Source organism: Aptenodytes forsteri, unplaced genomic scaffold (assembly GCF_000699145.1).
Source record: "Aptenodytes forsteri isolate BGI_AS27 unplaced genomic scaffold, ASM69914v1 Scaffold272, whole genome shotgun sequence".
In the NCBI taxonomy this organism is placed as follows: Eukaryota; Metazoa; Chordata; class Aves; order Sphenisciformes; family Spheniscidae; genus Aptenodytes; species Aptenodytes forsteri.
The window spans coordinates 20,418-42,826 of NW_008794885.1; the positions used below are offsets into that span (position 1 = coordinate 20,418).

Below are 22,409 nucleotides of genomic sequence, written 5' to 3' on the forward strand. Positions count from 1 at the left end.
GGGGGCGGCCGGCCCCTGCTGGCGGTGCGGGACCGCGGCACTCTCCCGGCTTCCTGTGGTTGCGGAGCCGCCCTGGGAGCCGGTTCTTGCCGCTGCTGGGTGCCGGCTCGGGGGCGTCTGTTATGGGCGGAGCCTGGGGGTCGGCTTCCCTCCAGACCGAGCCGGGGACTGTGGGGGTGCGGGAGGCACACGCTTGCTCGTTTCCAGCCCAAACGTCACTTTAAATCGTGTGCCTGAAGGCGAGCAGGACTGTTCATCCCAGCTACTGCTCCCGTCGCTGTCTTGGGTGGAAATACCAGTGTTTTGTGCTTGTGTCTCTGTAAAACGTGAGGCTGACCAGTTGGAGGGCAAACTAGGGAGTCAGGAAAGGTGTCATTAGGATCAGAGTCTTTCATGATCCTGTCCTAACTTCAGAAACGTAGGAAAAGCAAAGCTAAAGCAACAGTAGCCGAATATAAGTTTGGCTTTTTGGGCTTTATAGCGTACTTTGACATTTTTCTGTGCTCTGCAGCATATGTTGTTGTTTGTGTATCCAGCTGAACTCTTGCCTGATGGGATGGCAGCAGCCTGTCCCTCAGGTGGGATGATACCGGTTGTTACGTGCTGCTGTTTGGTGGCAGAGCAGAGGGGAGAATTGAAGTTTGTCGTGTGCAGCCTGTTGGAAGCATCACTTTAACCGTGTGCTTTCCAAGTGTCTTCTGGTCTGTTTTTGTCATTGCAGGGTGGACGTGTGTGTTTAAGAAAACTGGTATTGGTAGGCAGGACGGTAGGGAAACATTTAGAGCCATTCCACAATTTGAGGTGCACAAAACTGGCACTGATGCTGCCTTTGACTCTAAGTGAATGTGCCTAGAATGAAGTCTTGTTTGGGTTGGAGTGATTTTGATTTAATCTTAGCTTGCTTAACTGTTATGAAAGTTTCAGGATATAAATCCTCTTGTTACTGCACTCTTAGTGTGCTAACTCCCTGCTTTATTAATTGTTTAATTGAAAGGGGGTTTTGTGTTGTTTTCCCCACCTTGCCAGCTTTCTTTGAGTATTTGTGTACTATGCCGATGTTTTAATTATCCAAGTTGACTTGCCTTATGCTCTGTTTTTTTGTTTTTCTGCAAACTGTTATCTTGATGTGCTCAGCTCTGTTTCTGTTGCAGTTTTTAACTGGCGTATTGATTCTGTGATATCTTATCAATCACGTTTTTTCAGTGCTCTGTACATGGTTTTGATGGATGTGAATTAGCCAAGTCATCCGTGTTTAGAGTTTAATTTTAAGGACGTTACCCCCAACCATAGAGTAAATACTTATATTTGCAATACTACTATGCATCTGAAACCTGCTAAGTTTCATTGGATTTGTCAAGGTTTTCTTGATGATTATCATACTTACATTGCAATAGCCTTCAGTTTGGTGCTCTGTGAGTGGCCAGTGTTTGGCACTGCTTGTGACTTTTTTTGTTTGAGGCACAGAAGGTCTCTCCTCCCTCAGAGTGGATTTGTTTATGTTTACAATCTGCCTGTAACAGCTGAGATGGAAGGTGATATATCAGGACCAGGATACACTAGGCTGGTATTATAATTATTTATTTCTTCTAGATGAGAGAGAGGTAAGTGCTTTCTGATTAGGTTGTGGACAGTGGAGGGAATATGAGACTTGCTTTTCTCCTGGATGGATTATTGCCTGTTTCATTTTGAGGCAAGGTCTTGCCCAAGGTGCCTTTGAAGTGGAGCATGAAAGTAGCCCAAAAATAATAATGGAACCTGGTTACTTTTAGTGTGACAAAGAGGAAGTAATATAGTCCTATGTGTCATCCACACATGAGCTTACTAGGGCTTTATCTTAAATTTGTGAGGGGTTTCATAAAGCCTCTTTCATTTGCTTCATCTTGTCGTCTGTAGGTGAACTTTGTGGTTGATGAAATAATTGTGTGAAGTTGAGATTAGCCTTATGACAATGGTGTTCATCAGTAGTGGGATTTCAGCAGAGTGAATCCAAGCACTGGATGTACTCGGGCAGCTTCAAACTATTCTCTGTAAATTGTGGGTTTCCCCCCTTAGCAGGGAGAACCATGTAGGGAGGTGTTTCTGCTGTTAGTAGGTAGGGATTATTGCCTTAATAAGATGACAATCTTTTTATGTTGACATTCTTGCTAAATGTTGGCCTTTCTGTAACCTGCTTTCCTGGGAAAGTGTTGAGGAGCTGAAAGCAGAGCAGACTGGCATCTACTTCCTTGCTCTGTTTTAGTTGAACTGAGCTACAACAGGGCATGGGTTAAATGTTTGATTTGTTTAAATAATTATATTTAAAAAAAGAAAAAAAGAGGCAGAGTCTCTACTCTGAATATTTTTGAATTTGAAGTAAGAGCCCGTGGGGTGGACTGAACTATGGAGACTCGAAGGGAATGAGGGTATGGGTCAGACTGATACGATCCTGCTGCTGGGAGTCCTGCTGTTTAGCTGGTACCTGGAAACGTGCTAGTGCACCGCAAGTACGGATTTTTGGTTTAACACTATTTTTATCGTTATCTGCCCTCCCACTCAAGTTCAGCTTTCAAAGAGGCCTTGGAGAAGATGATAATGAATTCATCGCAAGAAAGGTAACAGGTAACTTGTTCATGCCATTAGCTCTTTATCAGATACGCCCAGTCAACAATAATGTGTCTCTTCTAACTAGCACCAGTGCAAGTTTGTTGTAGGAGATGAGGCTTCCTCTGGGTTGCTTAGGTCTTAAGGTATCCCAGGGACATAAATGCTGGCCATAACACTGTTTTCAGTGAGGGTCTGAAAGAGAGATGATGTTTGGGTTTTGAAAACTTTTTTCAGTGAAGCTGTGTTGCCACGATAGAAAGCTAAAGCGTTAATATTACAAAGTTCTTATTAGAAGTTTAAGTAAAAAACACAGGACTTAAAATCTGTTCCCTTGTCCAGAGATGTCTCCTCTCAAGACTGCTAAAGTTAGTGGTGAAATCGAGTTACTACTTTGTCAGACAGTTGATATATCTGTAATAAACCACAGACAGACGATCTGCTGGTAGTGGTTTTCTTGGAGTTGAGTATTCTTGAGTGTTGCATATCACATATTCATTTGCACGGTTTTGTTTTCTGTGTCTCTGTAAACTTACTTGTCAACTAATTTAGCTTTGTCTAAAGTCTAGTTGAGAGACTGATTGCAAAATTGCTTTTCTGATTGCAGTGATGTGTCAGGAAAATTCTTGCATTTCGCCTTCTGTTTCTGTCAAACTTTCTCGTGCAAAATGACACCTGCTAGAAAGGGTGAAAACTAGTTCCGCTGACATACAAGTCATTTCTGTCTTTTGTGTTTTTGTATTTCACTGCTGCGGAGAATTTAATTGTGTAGGGTGGTCAGCAAAGTGTAAAAGAATAGTTGTGGGTTTTTTTGTTGTGAAAAAGAGACACTGTCCTGTCCTGCTCAGTTTCAGGAAGTATTTCTAGAGTTAAATGAGGTGGTTGCTTAATTTTGTTTGCTCTGTATTTACTTCATCTCTCATTTAGAAAGACTTCTCTGTGTCTTAGCATGAAATTGCCATCCTAATTGTCCCTGTTCTCAGGACCTCTGTAACTTATGCCATTCTTTTGGGGTTTGTGTTACAAGTGCTGCATGCGATATTCTGACAGACACCATTTTAATAATAATGCTGTAATTTTCCTGTTTGCCTCCATCCTAACACCTTTGGTTTGGTGGTAACTGCACATAGATTTGAAGTATATTCTGAGGTGGTTGTAGGTCCATTTCTTTTGTTCATATGATTAATTTATATCACAGCATATCTTGGGGAAAAAAAAATAATTGCTTTGGTTTAATAAAGGTTGAACTTCATTTGCTGTCTGACAGGTCATTCATCTGGTGTGGGTGGACCCTGCCAAAGATTTTCAGCATCTTACAAAACGAAAGGCCCTTCTTTTACTTTCCTCTTTACTGAAATTCAAATAGTTGTGATCATTAGTGAGATTATCGTTCCTGCAAAGGTATCTGTTACACCATGTCTGCCTTGTTTCAGTTCTTTTCGTCATTTATGGCTTCAGCCAGTTAACAAATGAAGACACAGAGCTCCGTAGGGTGCACTTTGCTTGAGGTCTCATTTTAAAAAAGAAAAAGCCCGATTGTCTGCTCCCCAGCCTTTTGGCATGGGCGTTGGTTTTGGTGAGGGAAGCCGTGTATCTTACCAGCTCAGCTGCTTCACGCGGAAACTCTCAGATTCCGTGGGTATCTCTGGGGAACACCCGGTGACTGTTAGTGCTTTCTGCTGCCAGCTGTGTTTCGGAGCGTCTGGTTTCTGGTAGCGCTCCTGTATGTTGCTGGAAGGGAATGCGTCCAGAACAGATGAACCCGAGGAGTCTCCTGTTTTGCAGAGTCCTACGAACAAATCTCTTCTCTCTGCATGCGTGCCCTTGCTCTCCTCTTTCCTGGGGTGATCCAGTAAGGCATCAATTCTTCTACAGCTTTGCTGCTTCTGAAATATTGAACCTGCGCCTTTTAGTTGTGTGCTTTTTGATAAGCGTTTTAGTCTTCCTTTCTTCTTGATTGACCTTACAGCTGTTGAAGCTCCTTTTGACTTTGCTAGGAATAAAAGTCTGTGTTTTGAAGGCTCTCTATTTCGGCTTTAATTGTCTTCTGAAGCTTGTCAGGCAGGCGGAGAGGGTGCATGTTTTGCCATCCTGTTTTCACTGTGCCAAGTAAGTACCACTGGGTTTAGTTTCTGTGACTGTGGTTTCCTTAGCCAAGAATCCATGCCTTGCGTAGGGATTTTTGTTTGCCTTCATTTCGCATCTTTTTGTTTAACATCACCTTTATCAAAGCATCGCTTTCTAAAATTGTAGCTCTGTCGGGTTTTGGTATCAGGCCTCCTACCAGAATGTGGAACCTAATTCTTTTTAGCGTAATTCTTAGCAGTTCAATTCCTGTTACTTACAGCTGTGACATCACAGGATGGACTGAACCGATACAACAGCTCACTGTTGCTCGAGAGGGGCGATTCCCTACCCTGCTCCTGGCTGTCTTGCCGCTTACCTCACGTTAGCTTTGGCGCTCAGCATGATGCCAGGGCTGGCGCAGTTAACTAACCTGGCAGAAAACTAACCAAAAAAAGGGAAGCAGCTGGGTTTCTGCTGGCTTGGAGAGTTGAATCAGCTCCTGGGGGAGTTGTGTGGGTTTGAGAGAGGCTGAAGGGGAGGGCTGTAGGGCTGGAAGCAAGGGGGTTGGGAAGCCGTTAGGGTGCGTTTTCCTGAAGAGCGGAGCTAGTCCAGGTCAGGAAGCCTGTCTGTGCCCTGGGTCCAGTTATCCCGTGAAGTAGCAACTTGTTTAGAGATCACTCGTCTGCATTTTGGTCAACAATTCACATAGGAAGTAGTCAAAACCAGAAGGGCCCTGTTGTTACTGTCTTAGACTTTGCTTTCTGGCCTAGTTTTTGTTGCAGCATTATACGCTTTATATTACCAGCTTCCATCTGAAGGACAAATATAAACGTGGCAAGAGACTTACCTCCTTGGACCTTGGATTTTATGTCTATACTGGTTCAGCTGCACAGACCTCTCCTTCTCATGAATCTGCTGTTGTGGCATATATTAGGGGCAGTGCTAAATACTAGCCTTCCTCTTCCTTTTCTTCTTTCCCCTCCTCTTCTTTTCAGACACACACCATGCACATCTCTTGCTCAGCTGGTGTTTCCTGATAGAGCCCATCCGAGTACTGCCCCACTCCCTTTCTCTTCTCTATTTCAGAGTAATAAAGTCTTTCCAGTTGTGGGGCATTTTGGTTAATGAATTTTTGTGTAATGCAATAACAACAAAACCTGGAGTTTTCTAGCTTTTATTTCTAGTGGGTGGCAGTTTTTTATATAGCATTTTGATCTGATATTCTGCTGTTGTCACAGAGACTGTAGCAATTATTTCCTGTTTAATTAGGTAGTGCTTCTCCAGCTTGACTTAGTGGTTGGTGGATTTCTTTAAACTCTTCCCCAGATATGGCAGTCTGGATCTCTGGAAGAGTATAATTCTTTTAGCTACTGGTAGAATGAGGATCTCTCTATGGTTTTCTAGAGTAGACGTTGTATAAAAGCTGTACACATTTAGTAAAGTGGCTGCATGTAGATGCAGGCATTGTAGGCCAATCTTTGCTTCTGGAAAACCTGTGTGATGCATTGGAAACATTGACATAGTGAAATCTGCATGTGAATGAATTAGTTTCAGGCTCCTGCTCATGGAAACATGGATGGGAGGGAGAACTTGGCTTTTGCTGTTAACCTCATCATCAGAAAGGCTGGGAGTTAGAGCGCTTACGGGGCAAGTGGAAACAAGAAATGAACGTGTGTTTTCTTACACGAGCCTCTTTGAAATTTTTGGTTGCATTTACCAACTCAAAAATAGTTATTTGAAATTGTTCTTCATCCCTTATTAATGCTCCTTATTAATGCCCCAATCTCAAAACTCATAAGTAGTTGGCAACTTTAGCGTGATTATGCTAAATGAAAGCATAAGGCAGTGTCCTCAACATACTGAGCTATTGTATGGTACGTACTCAAGCACCCTCAAATTAAGAGTCAGAGCCAGCTCCAACACGTGTTGAAAAGCATATGGTACTTCAGTCTTTCTCAGTCTCTCATTCATGTAAGCTTAGGCAAGGAATTGTTTCACAACTGATGATTTCAAAGGTATTTGAGATCTAGGAAAACCTGTACCTAATCCTCATCCTTTGCAAGGAACCCTTGTGTCACTGCAATCAGAATAATCTTTTTTTTTTAATATACTCAGTTTAACAAAGGCAATTCATATTCTTACTTGTGACACCACCTTCAGTGCTAATAACCCAAATGGAATAGGATGCAAAGTGATAACTTATTCAGATTGTCGACTTCAAGTCATGTTTTTGTAAGTAACAATTTATGCCCTTAAGCAGTTGGTAGCCTGCTGTTCCTGAAGGCATTGGTGACATGCATTAAATCAGATTTTGTTCCTCCTTTCTGACTTTCATGAGCCCAGGCAGATACTGGTCCAGAGAATGGCCAGCTGGCCAAAGAGTTCCACTACTGCTGGTGTTGAAGAAAGGAAGCAATGCCTAAGCTGAAGGTGAAACGACACAACGTGTGTTCTTTCCTGCCCACAATTTTGAACAGTTCTTCAACATCCTGTTCTCAAAAGAAGAAATTCCTTTGCAATGGGAGGGGGCTGAATCAGCCAGGAGGTGTGGAGAGCGCAGGTTTGGCAAGGCTGCCTGCTGCTCTGACACGTATTTCTTTGGCTGGGGTTTTGCATGTCCTGCTCCAGATGTATCTATAGATTTGTCTGTCTACTATTGATAGTTTTTTGGCATCACTACCACATAAGACTTTGTGACCAGTATCCTCTTACGTTTTAATCAGATTTGTTCTGATTGTCTCTGGCTCCTACCCACCTTCTATGTTGCTTTAGTTGCCATAGCGTTCTGCAGAGCATAGTGACCTATGGAGCCATAGTCAGAGAAACAAATTTCTGACAGCTGGACACAGTATTGTTAAATATAAATTAAAAAAAAATTACCAAACATTTTTTTGCTAGACTAGCAATGTCCCTGAAGCCTGTGAAATTTTTCCAGCTTGGCTTGCACATCCCAGCTGCATGCAGGACACATAACTTCAGGATCTCCTCGCTTGTATCCACTACAGTTGTGTCTCATTGATTACCTTACTAGTACAAGTTGCCCCAAAACAGGTCTTTAAGTATTAACAAGACTCCCTGATGAGCTCAGGTCTTCGTTAAAGCTTCAGTAATTTTTCTTGTTAATCTTGGAGGTTAAAAAATGCTGACCTTTGATTCATGAACATCTTGCCTCTGTGTTTGCTTCTTGCTATGAAAAGAGTGTGTTGGGGAAAGAAATAAGGAATAAAAATCCTAGCTCATGCTTCAGTGGTGCCACTTTCTTATGTGTTGCCTTCATTCTCTGGTACAGATAAAAGGAACTCCTATTTTTGCTGTTCTTAATCTCTTTGCGTCTTTGTTCTACCATACAGTGATGAGTGGAGACCCTGCTGCCATCGGTGGGGTGGGCAAATAATGACTTACAGGGAAGGCTGCCAGAGAAAATTTTTTTTGAACTGTTTTTTCCACAGTCTTATCAAGTTTGGACTACTCCTTGACTTTTATGGGATTCCCACTGGTCTTGGGATCTCTCCATAACTGTCTGCCTGGAAATTATTTGCAAATGTCAGTACTCTCAGCATTGCAAAAGAGCATTGCCACACCAAAGAACAGTGAGAGATTTGAGATCGGCTGTGCTAGGAGTGACCTGGGTAGATCCCTAAACACAGGAATACACACTGCATTTATTTCTAGACTTTATTGCTCGCTGTTTTTTATAGTCTTAGGGTTTGTTTTTCCCTCTGCTTGTGGTTCCACAACCAGCTCTCAAGCTGCCATATTAAGAATCAATACCTTACAGTATTTGGTGAGTCTTATGGCCAATCGATAAAAGGTGTGAGCCCTTGAGCTCCTAAAGTGACTTAAATGAGACCATTAGCCACCGTAAAGGTGGGCACCTATCTGCATCATTAAATTCTGTAATTCTGGCCTCTTTTGATTTGAAAGTGGATGAGGGAAAAAGCAAAAGCAGGACTGGTCTTGCCTTCTGTGCCCTGTGTAGGGATAGAGCAGGCACGGCATTCAGTGCAGGGGTGGTCCAGCACAGTGCAGCTCCAGGTACCAAGACTCCCCTGGGGAGAGGAGAGGCTGTAGCTGAGCATCCTTCAGGAGCTGCTGCTTCGGTGCTGGGGAGCAACCTCTCCCCATAGCTGGGTGCAGGGGCACGGAAGTATCCTGAAAGTACGGGGCAAATGACTCCACAGTTTTCAGTTAGTAGTCAAATGCAACAGTTCTAGAAGAGAAATCATTATTATCATTTATTTATGTTCAAAATTCACCTTCCTTGGTTGCTCAGTAGAACATAGGCTTTAGCCTGACAGAGCCCCGTACAAAATGCAGTTAAGCTGCTGAGTAATTGCTGCTGAAGTTGGCCACAGAGCTGCTGTGTATACAAGGGGAATGCTTTTTAACTTCTTTGTTGCTGGCTTGTTTTCTTTGCACCCTTGCAGCAAGGGGGGGACACTGTCACTGGTGGAGAGTAAGGACCAAGGGGCATGTAGTGAAATGAGCAGGAAGCATTGCATCGCTCTCGTGGGAGTCTTGGAAGCAGTCACATACGCTGCAGAGTGCAGTCCTTGATGCTCCCTGGGCCCTGCTTGTCTGCTGTGAGATCCGTATATGTTATAACTGCTTTGCAGTCAGTATCTCGGTGGTCGGTTTGTTTATGGATTTTAATACGGAAGTACAGCATGGTTGAGGACTTACATAATTTAGGACTCCTGTGTGGCAGTACAAGGTTTCTTGAGCATACTTAAAGCTTCAGATCTCAGTAAAAATTAGCTGCGTAGTGGGTTGTTTGTTTTTTTTTTTTTTGAGATACCTTGCTTTGTTGTTAGAAAATAAATCCAAGGTGAGAAGTTTTGTTGGAAGAATTCTTCCTACAAACGTGTACTGGAGAAGAGCATGCTAGCTACAGAATTCTTACTGTTTGGTTCACTGTCATTAAGCACAGATACGGACTACTTTAAATAAGTGTTTTGGATATAACAGAACTCATTAATGATGCTTATTTAATGAAAATGTATGCTGTAAGCCCAGTAAAAAATAAATGCATGGTGTATTTGGAAAAAAAATTCTAACCTTGCATGAAACATAAATGTACGAGATGTTTTAATTTATTGACTCTTCCTGAGGCTGTTTTTGCGTAAAAAAAAAAAAAAAAAAAAAAAAAACAAAAAAACAAAAAACCACCCAACAAGTGGTTTCACTGTTTTAGACCCTTGTGTATCTCAGTTGCTCTTTGACTCTGTGTTGTCAGAGAATGTCAAGTTGAGAATGCAGAGCTGGTTGCTGTGTTCTGCTCTCTAAATACTACCTTTTTTTTTTTTGTAGGCTCGAAATGTCAACACGGGTGAGCTAGCAGCGATTAAAGTAATAAAACTAGAACCAGGTAAGTGTTTCTTAACTGAAATAGGTCATGGAAATGAAATATTTTCATGCTTAACATACAATTGTACAAAGTCAATTGAGTCCACTTATTGAAAGAAGGGGTAATTGTTGCCTTTTAGTGTAGGACAAAATGCACTGTTCTAAAAAATAACAAGCATGAGAAGCAAGATGTGAGAGGAAAAAATGTAACTGGAGAACAGTTAAAAGAAAGCTGATTAAAATTTCAGTAAGAGTTGTGGGGTTTTTTTGTCTTAACTACTATGTTTTCAACCCATGTGATCCAAAAACCTGTATAAGAACAAAAGAAATGAGGAAGCTGGCAAGGCAGAAAAGAACTCACCTGGAGAGAGCATAGAGGGAGAAATAAAAAGAAGGAAGGGTGAAATAATAGGTGAGCATTAGTATCTGGGAATTGAGTACATTTCCTGACATTCTGTTGGAGACCCTGATTAGGACTTCCACTGTATGCTAGATTTATGCTTGAACTGTGCTTACGTTGTGATTTCACAGAGTACATATGCCCTACAGATCAGTTATCAGCTGCAAGTGCTGTTCTGTTAATATGGCTAGACTTGTTGAACAAGAGTTCAGTAATCCGGGAAGTAAAATGTCCAGGCTTTTTGTTTAAGTCTTAACTGTTGGTGTTCCGTTTCAAGGTTTAATGTTGGCGGTCAGGTAATATTTTAACTATTACCTGGTTTGATCCTTAAGGTCTATGCAGGCAAGAAGGGAAAGAAGTTACTAGTTTCTTCCGTTTTTTCCTCTTACAGTTCTGGAAGTGCTTAGAAACGTGTTTATTTAAATATGCATGTGTTATAAATTCAAGACAGGACAGTATGTTACTATGTAGTTCCAAAAGTGTATCTTCATCATACTTCTTTTATTCACACTGAAAGTTGTGGTCTCAGATTATCTTGTCTAGTTCTGCTGCTTTGGCTTTTTATGTCAGCTCCCATTGCTGGAGTACTTGGCTGTGCATGATGTGGGTTACCAGTCCAGCTAAGATGAGCGGCCGTGCTGTGTCTCCCTATGGAACTGTAAAGATAAAACAGGGAAGGAGACTTGCGTAGTGGAAAAGAACCATAGGACTCAGCAGACTCAGATGATGTCAACCTTTAAAATAATGCAAGTTTTTGCTTAGCTGACTACTTCCACTCTCAAAAGTACGAAGTGACTTGGTTGAAAAGAGTATTGTATGGGTTGTGCTGAGTAGGACCTGGAGAATCGTGCTATGTGCATTCTCTGAGCTGTGGACAGCGCCTGGGGATGCGCTGCAGCTGGGGTAACTTGCCCTCATGCTGTGCAGATGGGGAGAACAATTGGCATCTTGCAGCTGAATCAAGTATTTCTGGCAGCCTTTGGATACCTGAGTGGTGCACAGAGAATGCGCTTTCGCTACCCTCTCTTTGCTCAGCGAGCTCAGTTTCTCTCTGTAGTTGTTGCTTCCAGTTGCGGTAGAGGCTTGACTCATCGCTTCAGACGGGCAGCATCCATGTTCCAGAACTGTGGCACTGGCTTTCTTTGCAGGTTTTGCAGACTGGGCGAGAGTGTGAAGATTAAGAGTTAATAATGTTTAGGCACTTACTCTAAAGCTTATGCTTCTTTAATATTTTGGATGCAAAGAAAACACTGATCAAATGCTGGAGGAATCATGTCCTTTCACAGAGACACCTGTCTGTATCTGAAAATAATTTCTTGTTTGCACGTTTAAAGGTCTAGTCAGGGTACAGCAAGCCATCAGCAATGCACCCCAGATAGTAGACAGTCTGTTGTGATGTTAACTTGCAGCTTGTGGTTTGAAATTTCCTTTCAGTTAAATAGCATACACGTGAATATTGGATTTCTGGTTAAAAAGTACCAAATGGTTAGGTTGCCAGTGTGTTTGTGTATTGGGAGAAACTTAAAATATAGTTTCTTAGGAAATAGCTTGTCCAGTTCTGTTGGAATTTGTTGTGTTACATTTGAAATTTATTAACAGCCATATTTGAGAAGTGATTTTGGGTTGTGACAATTGATAAATATGAGCTTAGTGTCTACAGTCAACTTTTTAGACAAGAGCTTTGGCTTCTGGTTTAAAAGCTCTTTTGAGTTATGCTGCAGTGTGCTACAACAGTACACTGAAAGGAGAATTTTGACATACTTGGAATTTTCCTATTTTTTCAACTTGCTTATAGAGTCTCTTAAGTTATTCATGAAGTTAAATGGTTATTTTAGGCCTTCAGGCTTATTTTACCTATGCAGTCCTTGAAGTTAGTAAGAATGAGTTGTTTCTTGTGAACTGTGTGCGCCTAGTAAACAAACTTCAGAAGAACTTCTGTAGAAATAACATACCAGACTAGCTATCATTTGCCCTGATGACTTAAGAAATTTCAGAGGAGCCCCAATGTAAGACACTGAACTGCAAAAGAGCATTTGACATGTATTTCTTTTAAAAAGGCTGTCAAATATCTGTTACCATCATTTTCTTACATTTGATATCTTTCTTGGCTTCCCTCTTTAACTTACCTACAAAACCCCTGCACAACACCCCCAAAACGTGTTGGGTTTTCAATTTCATACACATGATGTTTTCAACGTCCCCCTCTGGTAAGAACCTTTTATAGAAAGACAGGGACAACCGAGGTACCAAATAGTAAGACTCAGATAAATGCCATATCTATGTCAGTCTTTTATCTGGACATAAGTTATGCACAGTCCATAAATTTATGTGCTTACTGAGTTTACTGAAGGGTTGCAGCAGCAGCAGACTATTGAATGTTTTCTGCTCAGGAAGATGATCTAATGGGTGTTGGACATGTGGCCAAAAATAGCAAAGTTTTGTCATGGTTTTTAAGAACCTGGGCTATTGGCAGGGCATATGCAGATGGACACGGTGGGGTCTCAGGAAAAATAAAGACTTTAGAAAGAGCTATGGCCAGTATCGTAAGAGGTATCAGATAGCAGATGTGAGGTCCATCTGGCCCAGAATGAAACTTCTTAAGAATATAGTTACTTATTGCTAAGCCCTTGCTAATAAGTATTGACTTACAGCTGCTTTATGTGTCTGTGAAACTGGCAGATAATTAGTTTTAATTACTCAGAATGTTTATTTTATAAACATGTATTGAAAGTCTAGTTGAGATGTGAGTATGAACCAGGCCAATGAAAATATTCATTCTTCTGCTTTTCAGGAGAAGATTTTGCTGTTGTGCAGCAGGAAATCATTATGATGAAAGACTGTAAACATCCAAACATTGTTGCTTATTTTGGCAGCTATCTCAGGTACAGTTTGTTTCTTTTGCTCACTTAAAAATGCCTCTCCATCTCCTTGTAAAGGACAGGTCTATAAGGTGACTTAGGCAAAACATAATTTACCAAATAAGTATTATCCACTTGTATATTATTTTTTTCATTTACCTTAAAATCTGTTCTGTTTACTACAATCTCTCTCTATAAATAATGTTTCTTTTAGCAAAATCTTTCAATGATCATGTAGTCATGTTTCCTTGGACATGAGTTGTCGTTTAAAAAGCTTTGAATTTAATACATAAATGGAAATTTAAGCGGAAGTATGAAGAAAGAGTCTGTGTATATAGTAACTTTTAAATCGGTTTCAGTAAAATGTCTCTTAAATTTGCAAAACTTCGGGAAGTTTTGCATATATGCAATATGAATATATTGCATAATACAGATAGATTTCTCAGAAATGTTCTGACTTAATTTTACATGCCAACACCAGTTGTCTGAGAACTGAAAATTAAATGTTATGGGGAAATAAGGAGGAAAAAAATTGTTGGTTTTTTCCTTGCTTAAGAGTAGTAGTGTTTTGTTAAGCTTTAAGGACAATGTCATACTGAAGTACCTAAGAGTGTAAACCGTGCAGCCTTTAAAAAGCTCACTGGTGATTTGCGTTTTGGATTTGTTTTGAAATCTAAAAATGATTAATGCTTTAGCTCTTTTATCTTTGCTTTTCTCTCTTGAGCTGCAGAGTTGTTTAGGACACTTAATGTAGTATATATAAATTGTTCTGTCTCCTTATTCTTTTGTGTAATTCCTTTTGTAAGGTATTATGCTTACTTGTTACAACTGCAGTAAACTCAGTACTCCATACAAAGTCTCAGTATTGAGAAAATTGATGGTTACTTTCTAATGTTTGTAATTCTTTTTAATGCATCCTGACAAATGTTTTATGCTAGATATAGCAATTGCTTGCTATTCAAGGACTAGACCTTTTAATGCTGGATTTTGGGAACATAATGTCATAATTTTAGGCATATCATGCCATGTAATAAAAAGCTTTTAAAAGGCTCTCAAAAGTCATGATGCTCTTTATGGCAGAGGCTTCTTGTTCCCTTCAGGTATTCACATATCTTCTGTCTGCATGGGGACAATATAGGTGGGACATGGTAGCTCTGCGTGTTGTGAAGGTTTCTAGACCCTATTCATAATGGGAAGATGCCAAGTTGAGTTACTCAGACATGTACTAGACTTCAGCAACTCCAGCTGAAATTTTCCATAATGGCTATCTGCTGCAGCCAAAAGCTTTTCAGCAGTATAGGCCAAGTGCTTTTGGATTGGTGGTGGGATGATAGAGGTGGTATTTTCGCATGAAAAATCTTGGTACGTGAAAGCCTTTCAACAAAAAATTACCATCTTTGAAGCAGGAATATATGACAGAATTTGGCTCTTGTATTTGGAGTGCATCTTTTCCTTTTAACTTACTCAAATTTGAAAAGATTTTTATCTTCTGAAATACTGCATTTCTTTTACTTTCATTCTCGATCAGCTAGAGCTTGGGAAATTCCAGTTGCTATCTTTTCTAGCCAGCAGTGTCTGGTTTGGTGCATGTTTGCGGTGCTACAGAAGAGCTAACATGGGCTCCCTGGCTTGCTTGGCAGTTGTTGAGTGTTCCTTGTTTTGCTCTGGGGTGACCTGGGACAGGATATTGAAATGGCAAGTGTGGAGCGCTTTGTGGTGCTCTTAGTGACCTTGATGCTGAACGTCTGCGTAGTTGGAGCAAACTGAAATTGGACAAGTTGAGTGTGCCAGAACTTGGAGGCAGTACTGGGGAAGAGAGAAAGTCCTGGCAATAAATGCTAGAGGAGAAGGAGAGGTCTCATGCAGAAGCTCAGCTGACTAATGCTGTCCTGAGGAGTTTCTTCTCCCTGCCTCTTGAATTCAGTGTCCTGAATAGCCCTGGATGCTCACTGAAACCATGTTTTATCACTGGTGGGGTTCATTGCATCTTTGTCAGTATGAGTATCTTAGCTTTTTCCTGATGAGTCAAAGTATTGCATGTTGACAGATGTGATTCAAGTCAGTACAACACAGCTGTGTTTCGAATTATGTTCGCTTTATAGTTCGCTTTTCAAACATCTGTGGTGGAAAGCTGGTCATATTAGTACTTAACAGACATAGTTTAGTGTGGAGCATGAAGGAAGTTTCCAAGAGCAAATTTATTTTCAGAATAAGATTAAGTGGAAATGCACTGAAAGTATGAGAACAAAGAGGAAAGCAAGCTGTTGACTAGCCCATTAGATGAACACCATCTGCATGCTACGCTGAGCAAGGCCATGAGTGTGTGATTGTGTACTGCTTGCATTATTGTGTATACATGTGCAGGAAGGGATCAAAGTCTGAAGATAAAATCAACAAGCCATGATGTTCTGGCATCCCATATCTTGAAGGGTGCTTGTCTTGGCAGCCTGAATGCTTTTTTGGTCTGTGAGCTGTATTATGCACAAGTTTGTGCGGGTGTGCATACAGATAGAGCGTGTGTACATGTAGGGACTTGGTATTCCGAACTAGGAGTGTCTGCGCTTCAGTTTTGAATGTTTAAGGTTAATTTGAAGGTTAACCTAAATTGTGCGTTACTTCCGTTCTGTGCAGTACTGGCAGGCTTTTTCTTGTGCATGAACAGTCAATTCTTAAGACTGCTACATACCTCAAAGTCATGTTAAAATTTTTTTGAGAATTTGTAGAGTTACTGGTCTGTTTGACAGCAGCTTACAGATTGTCAGGCTGTAAAGTTGGCAAGGGATCTTGTGATCTCCTAGAGGCAGTATTTGGAAGCTCCATGTTATGGTGACTAAGCTTCTTAAATGGATGTTGCATATTCTGAAAGTTGTGTGGCTGGGACCACATTGTGTCCCACCCTGCTGCCGCACCTCCTTCATCTTCCTCCCAACCTCAAAGCCTGCCTTTGGGAAAAGAGCACCTTTTTGTACATTAAAATGTCCTCCACTGCACGTGATTACTTTATTTGTACCTGTCTGCAGTACTGGGAAGGAAGTTGTGTCGACATTTTTCTTGATGTGTGACATTAAGTCTGGTGTGCTCCACAAACCTAAAAGTCATTGTTATAAACCTTCTCAGAAGACAAATTTAGAAGAAAGAATTAAGTGAGGTATGGCAGAGGGGAGGGCTGGGGCTCTGCCGTGCTGTTGAAGTTACCCTGAGCTGTTTTTCTAACATATGAACTTCTGACCAGAATGTGACAGTTCCATTTGTGTTTGTTTCTGGAGGTGAGATTATTTGCATTGTAGAAGCACTGACAAATGTATCCAGTTGTCTTACCAGCTGCTTCTTTTAACTAATCATAGTGGGAACAGGTTGCTTAGTATAACTAATAAAAAGCTGTTTCTGATGACTTTAAAAAGGCTTCATGTGAAAACAGACTGTGAACAAATATTATTGTTGCACTCAACTTTCTTTAAAATTTTTAGATTGAAATAGTGCTTTTCTCATGGTGCTGTATTCAGGCTGGGGATGATTTTCCTCTTGTCTCGGGGTATCAGAATATACCTTTGTAGACTCAGAATTAAATTTTGGCAAATATAGTGTATATTTTGGTGCACTCTTGTGCCCTTGCTTGGTCCCCGCCCCTTTCTTTGGTGCAGTGCTTCTCTTTTGTCTGGGTAATCAAATGGCTGTCTTTGAGGCCTCTCGTTGTCTGACCTTTTGTTTTCCAAGTATCTTTCAGTGCTAAGAACAATAAGAAAAATACCATCATCCTATACTTGGCACTTATCAGCATATTGTTCCCCATGCTTTTCTTCTGTTTACGTATGGATTTTTCAGACAGTCAAATTTCTGCCTTGCTGTTAGCCTAGGTGTTAAATTGCAGATACTAAATGGTACTGTTGATCCTGTCTCTGTTTTGTTTGCTGTGCTTGCCATATGCTCTGCAGACAGAGACAACTGTGTACAGTTACTGTTGATTACATGGATCTTCACCTGTCTCAAAGCACTTAGACACAGTAATAAAAGGCTAGATAGCGAATTAGAAACACAATCTCCTCTTTTGATCCTCTTATCTTTTTTTCTTTTCTGTAGGGCTTTTCCACACTGGGAAGTTAATGCCCAGTAAGTGAAAGTGTGAATTTACAGCAGTTATCTACTTCATGTCTCTTACTTTGTGGGTGCTCTGCTGCTGTCCCAAGGCTGCTGGGGTTGTCCTGGCTTTTTCCCACTTCCACACTGCTGCTGCTGTTGGCATCAAACAGGATGCAGCCACGTGGGAAAGAGTGGCTTTCATGAGCCCAGTGCCCCCAAAAGTGTCCCTGTCCGAGTCCTGCATCACTGTGGGGAATAAACAAGGGACTTGTGGATGTCTGTCTCTTCAGTGCTTCTTTCTCACTCCTGTTCCCCTGCTGCCATTGCTAATTCTGTTTTCTTTCACAGGTAGTCACATTGCTTCTGTGTCTGACTTTGATCAATTATTTCAGTGGAAAGCCTTCATATTATTTCAAGCAATGCTTTAATTAACCCCTAGAAGTGTATGGAGTTAACAGCCAGGGACTTCTGTTGCTTATAACCTCTGTAATGCCTGAACAGTACCTTTCCCACCACTAGAGGAAGCAGCCGGGGCGTAGCTTTGAGGACCATGTGGACTATGGACATAAAAGGGGAGGACATCCAAGAAAGACAGTTCTTCCTTGGAACACCAGCTATTCTAGCTTTTGCCTGCTGGTGAGAAATACTTGCAATTTGCAGCTCAGGGGATAAGCTCAGCACTTACACCATTGCCTTGCAAAACACTTCTACAAATGTTGGCATTGCCTACAAGATTGCCTCAGCTGTGCTAACAGAGCCTTATGAATGCAAGAAACCCAAGACCAGGGGTCATGGGCAAGCTGCAGAACAATCATCAGTCTTTCCTTTGGTTGTCCTGTGTCCCAATCTGCCCTAAGGTGGTTGTATGCGACTTTTCTTTCCTGCATGTTTTGATGGCCAGGAATGACTAGGCAAGTCCCAGATTTTCTGCTCTCCAAAATGCCTTTATGTGGCCACACATGGTACATCTGTCTTACCAGTAAAAATTACTAAGTGAAAATGGAATTTAGTGTCCATAATAGAAGATACCTTTGAATCCTTCAGCCCGTTGTCTATTTTTAGAAAGCACCTTTTATGGAGGTATAGTGAGTCAAACTGAATTGATTCCCTTAGTAAGAGGAGTCTAAAGAACTTCCTTCTGACCCCTGCCACCAAAAATATCCATAGGTATTTTTGAGGGAAGAGACTTCATCTAAGAAGGCACTTACCCACAGCATGGGCTCCACTCTGCCTAGCTTTGACTAAAGCACTAGAATTTCACTCCATTTGTTGTGAAAGAAATTGAGTTGACAGATATCCCTAGGGCTTTTTGTTTGGGGTTTGTTTCTTTTTTTTGTTTGTGTTAATTCTTCTGTTCTGAAAAAAGTGGAGGAGAAGTGAAAATGAGGAAGAAATGAGGAAGAAATAAGAAGCCACATCTGTTTTCTCTCTACTCTCAGTAAAAATATATTTCATTTTCATAGTAGATCTTGAACAAAAATCAGTGTGCACGTTTCACTAATACTGTTTCTATTACTCCAATAAACCCTGGAATACTTTGGGTATTTCATTAGTTACTATTTTGATGGTGAAGTATCACTTAAAGATTAGATCATAGTCATTATTTGACTTGTACTTTTCATAATACAGAGCTTGTTATGTTGTGCCTTATAATGTTTGAGTCCTCTGACTTATCTTTCATAGGTGCTGTTTTCAAATCTGACAGCTAATGAATGGTTTTGTTCACTTTTTAGACGAGACAAGCTATGGATTTGCATGGAGTTTTGTGGAGGTGGCTCTCTACAGGATATTTATCATGGTATGTCAAGACTGTAATTCCTTAAAATCTAAGTAAAGCTTATTTTCAAAAATGGAGATGATGATAGTGTTTTTGAATCGGAGAGGAGGAATCCTAAATTTAGTATCCATAATAATCCATTGAAGGTCAATTTTAGCTTATGTATTTACATAATTGGTTAGGTTTGGTTTTTTTAAACAAAATTAGCTATAGTGGGGGTTTTTTTGAGAAGCAGAAGTTCCTTCCTTCCTTCAGTAGCTCATATGCCCATCACTACTTTTCAAAGGCCGTAAAATTAGACGATATTGTATTGTAGAAATAAAAAATTTATATCCTGATGTGCTGTCTTACTTCATAGCCATTTTGTTTCTGAGCTTTTGAACTTTGCTTTAGTGTAATCTGTACCGCTCCCTACAGATACCTAGATAAGTGGATGCTCTTGTCCTTTGTAAACAGTGATCTTTTGTATGTTTGTATAGCAGTAGTGCCATGAGGGTCTTTTTTTTTTTTTAATGCTGGATGTATAACATGAAAAGCAAAGGTGGCCTATATATTTGCTTTAGTCTTAGATGCAATGAGTGGTCAAAGAAACAAGGGGTGTGTGTGAATCTATTGCATAAAGAGAGGATCAGTCAATTGATTGCTAGTTTTCAAGAGACAAAATCAGTTTTGAGGGATTTTATTGCTCTGGAATTAAGACTTGCTTAGGAAAGGAGTATGCCATGAGTAATAGCTCTGTGGTTCTCAGGTGATGTTTTTCAGACAGGATATCTGTCCATATTCTAAATTGTGAAGATTTTACATGTTAGGATCTTCACATCCTTCTCTTGTGCGTAAACAGCTTGTATACCTTTTTACATTTAACTTGGGTGCAATTAAAACAACGCACCAATTCACAAGTTCACACCATGCTCATGGTGTAGTTACCTTGTTGAGCCTTTACATCTTTGCTAGTGTTGATAAAAGCATCGTGTCTAATAGGCTTTGTTATGTGGAACACCTGTAGAGTAGGAAATGAGCTCATACCAGATAAATGCCTGAACAGATGTCATACAGGGGCGGTTTCCTGTTGCAGCTGATTTTTGGTTTCTCTACTGGTAGTTAGAGTGGAAGGTTCTTTTCTGATCTTAATTACATTCCAAAGGGTCTTATTCCAATTGAACTATAGGCCTCTGTAATCTTAAGTCATTTAAGTTAATCAGAATTAAATTTCTCAAAATAAACATACATTCCTAGAAATATGTACTCTGGGTGCTAATATATTAAGTTTTATGTGGGTTTGGAGCTTTTCTTTCAGAAAAGGGAAGATGGATCTAGACCTGTTTTGAAGATACGTATATGTTGCATGATACTAATTTATGCTATGGTTGTGGGTTTTGTAGAAGCTAAGCAGTTAGGTGCTTAAGTATTTTTTCATTTTTAACTCCCTACTCCTTCAGTTTCCTTTGAGAAACCCATCCAACTTTTCTATTTGTTTTCTCTGCAAAACCTGAGAAGCTTGCAGTGAGGACTGCATTTCCTGGTCTTAAAACCCTTCAATTTCAGGATCAAAGTCCAGTGACTGGGGACAAGTCACAGGCCATGCCTTGCTTGCTGTTCAGTGTTTGGTTTGTGTATTTGTTCAGAATTTAATTGTTTTCCTTTAAGAGACTTGAGTGAAGTGGGACCGTAGAGGGAGAGGAAGACTCTTCCTTCCTTTGGGAAGCTGCTGAGCCTGCTCAGAGGGAGAGTTTGAGAAGGTGCATGCTGTGGCAGGCCCAGGAACAACAGTGCTGGTAGCTCATGCAGAAGAGGGTTGAGAAGCTGCAGAGAGCAGGTTGCATGGCAGCAGGAAGGATGGAAGGAGAGAGCTGGTCACAAAGGGTAGAAGGAACTTCCTAGGGCTCAAATGGGACTGAGCGGAGTTTGCTGCAGCTCTGAGTCACTGGGTTGGAAGTCCAGCCCTGCATAGAAGGACACAATGGGTTTGTGCAGGGGAAAGAGTTGTGCTTAAATCACTGCTTCTGTTTCTTTTTCCTCTTAATTACTTTGAGATTTAGACATTTTTGAGTTTAAAAAATGTTTGGTGGTCTTTGGGATGCTCAATGTGGGGGAAAGTCCAAGCACGTTTACTTTGAGACTTCTAGTGTAAGATCCTATTAGTGTGAATGGAAGTAATTGAGGTATGGGTTTGGAATGGGCAGTATCTTACCTGATTTTGAGAATTTATTTTTTTTTCCCTTCCATTTCAGTGACTGGACCACTTTCAGAACAGCAGATTGCCTATGTTAGCAGAGAAACACTACAGGTAGTGTGTTCTCAGGTTCTTGTGGTTGACTTTTAATGTGAAACTATTAAAAGCTAAAAATAAAAGCTACAAATACGTGTGATGCCATGGAACTACAGTGTTTGGATGGCTTAGCAGTTTTCTCAAACTTCTGAGGAGGTCCTGTATTATAGCCTAGAACTGATTTGTATAATTGCATAACCTCAAATTATCCTGGATCATTTGAAGAAAACTGTCATCATCTTTCTGCTGTTAATTTTTTTTTTACAAGGGGGGAAACAACATATTTATTAATCCATGTTTGTAGTACAAATTAGTTACTGCAAGTTTGAAGGAAAATTCAAAGACTTAGTTTTGCATATCTGATAGTTGGTCTGTGCCAATAAGAAAAAAAAATTGTGTACTTGAGATGTTCAAGTTAAGGTCACCAGCCTCTCCTTGTGGGTATGCTAGCTTTCATTTTTCTTTCCTAAATTAAAGGTTCAGTTCACCAGTAAAACTTAATCAGAAACAGCTTTTTTGGTGGATGTCTTGCTTCCAAGTGAGAGAGCAATTCTTGGCTTCTAGTGAATGCAAATCTGTGAATGCCATCAGTTGAGAGCTGCTGCCTCTCTCAAACACTCTCTCAAGATAGCTCTGTCCCTGAGCCAGCTCCCTTGCATGCCGCTTACCATCTCCCTATGCTATGCCAGAGATTGCGGACTTCTCACTTACAGGACGTGGCTTTTTTTTTCCTTACAGTGAAATCTTATGTGACATCTGGGAGTGTTTTGGGTTTTGAACCTTTAAACCCTTTTGTTCTTACAGAATCATTGCATGGTTTAGGTTGGAAGGGACCTCTAAAGGTCATCTAGTCCAACCCCCCCTGCAATAAGCAGGGACGTTTTCAACAAGATCAGTTTGCTCAGAGCCCCATCCAGCCTGACTTTGAATGTTTCCAGGGATGGGGCATCCACCACCTCTCTGGGCAACCTGTGCCAGTGTTTCACCACCCTCAGCGTAAAAAATTTCTTCCTTATATCTAGTCTAAATCTACCC

General features: G+C 40.8%; 1 protein-coding gene across 1 annotated transcript in view; it reads left to right on the forward strand.

Annotated features, from left to right (window-relative positions):
- The first annotated feature begins 9,862 nt into the window (after nt 1-9,862).
- Nucleotides 9,863-22,409, forward strand: part of MAP4K3 (mitogen-activated protein kinase kinase kinase kinase 3) — an 83,432-nt gene continuing 70,885 nt past the window's right edge. Inside the window, exons 1-4 of the mRNA XM_009274787.2 lie at nt 9,863-10,015; nt 13,185-13,275; nt 19,062-19,126; nt 21,337-21,392. Of these exons, the coding sequence (XP_009273062.1) occupies nt 13,220-13,275; nt 19,062-19,126; nt 21,337-21,392 (177 nt within the window). The 5' untranslated portion in view covers nt 9,863-10,015; nt 13,185-13,219. The remainder of the gene's footprint in view (nt 10,016-13,184; nt 13,276-19,061; nt 19,127-21,336; nt 21,393-22,409) is intronic.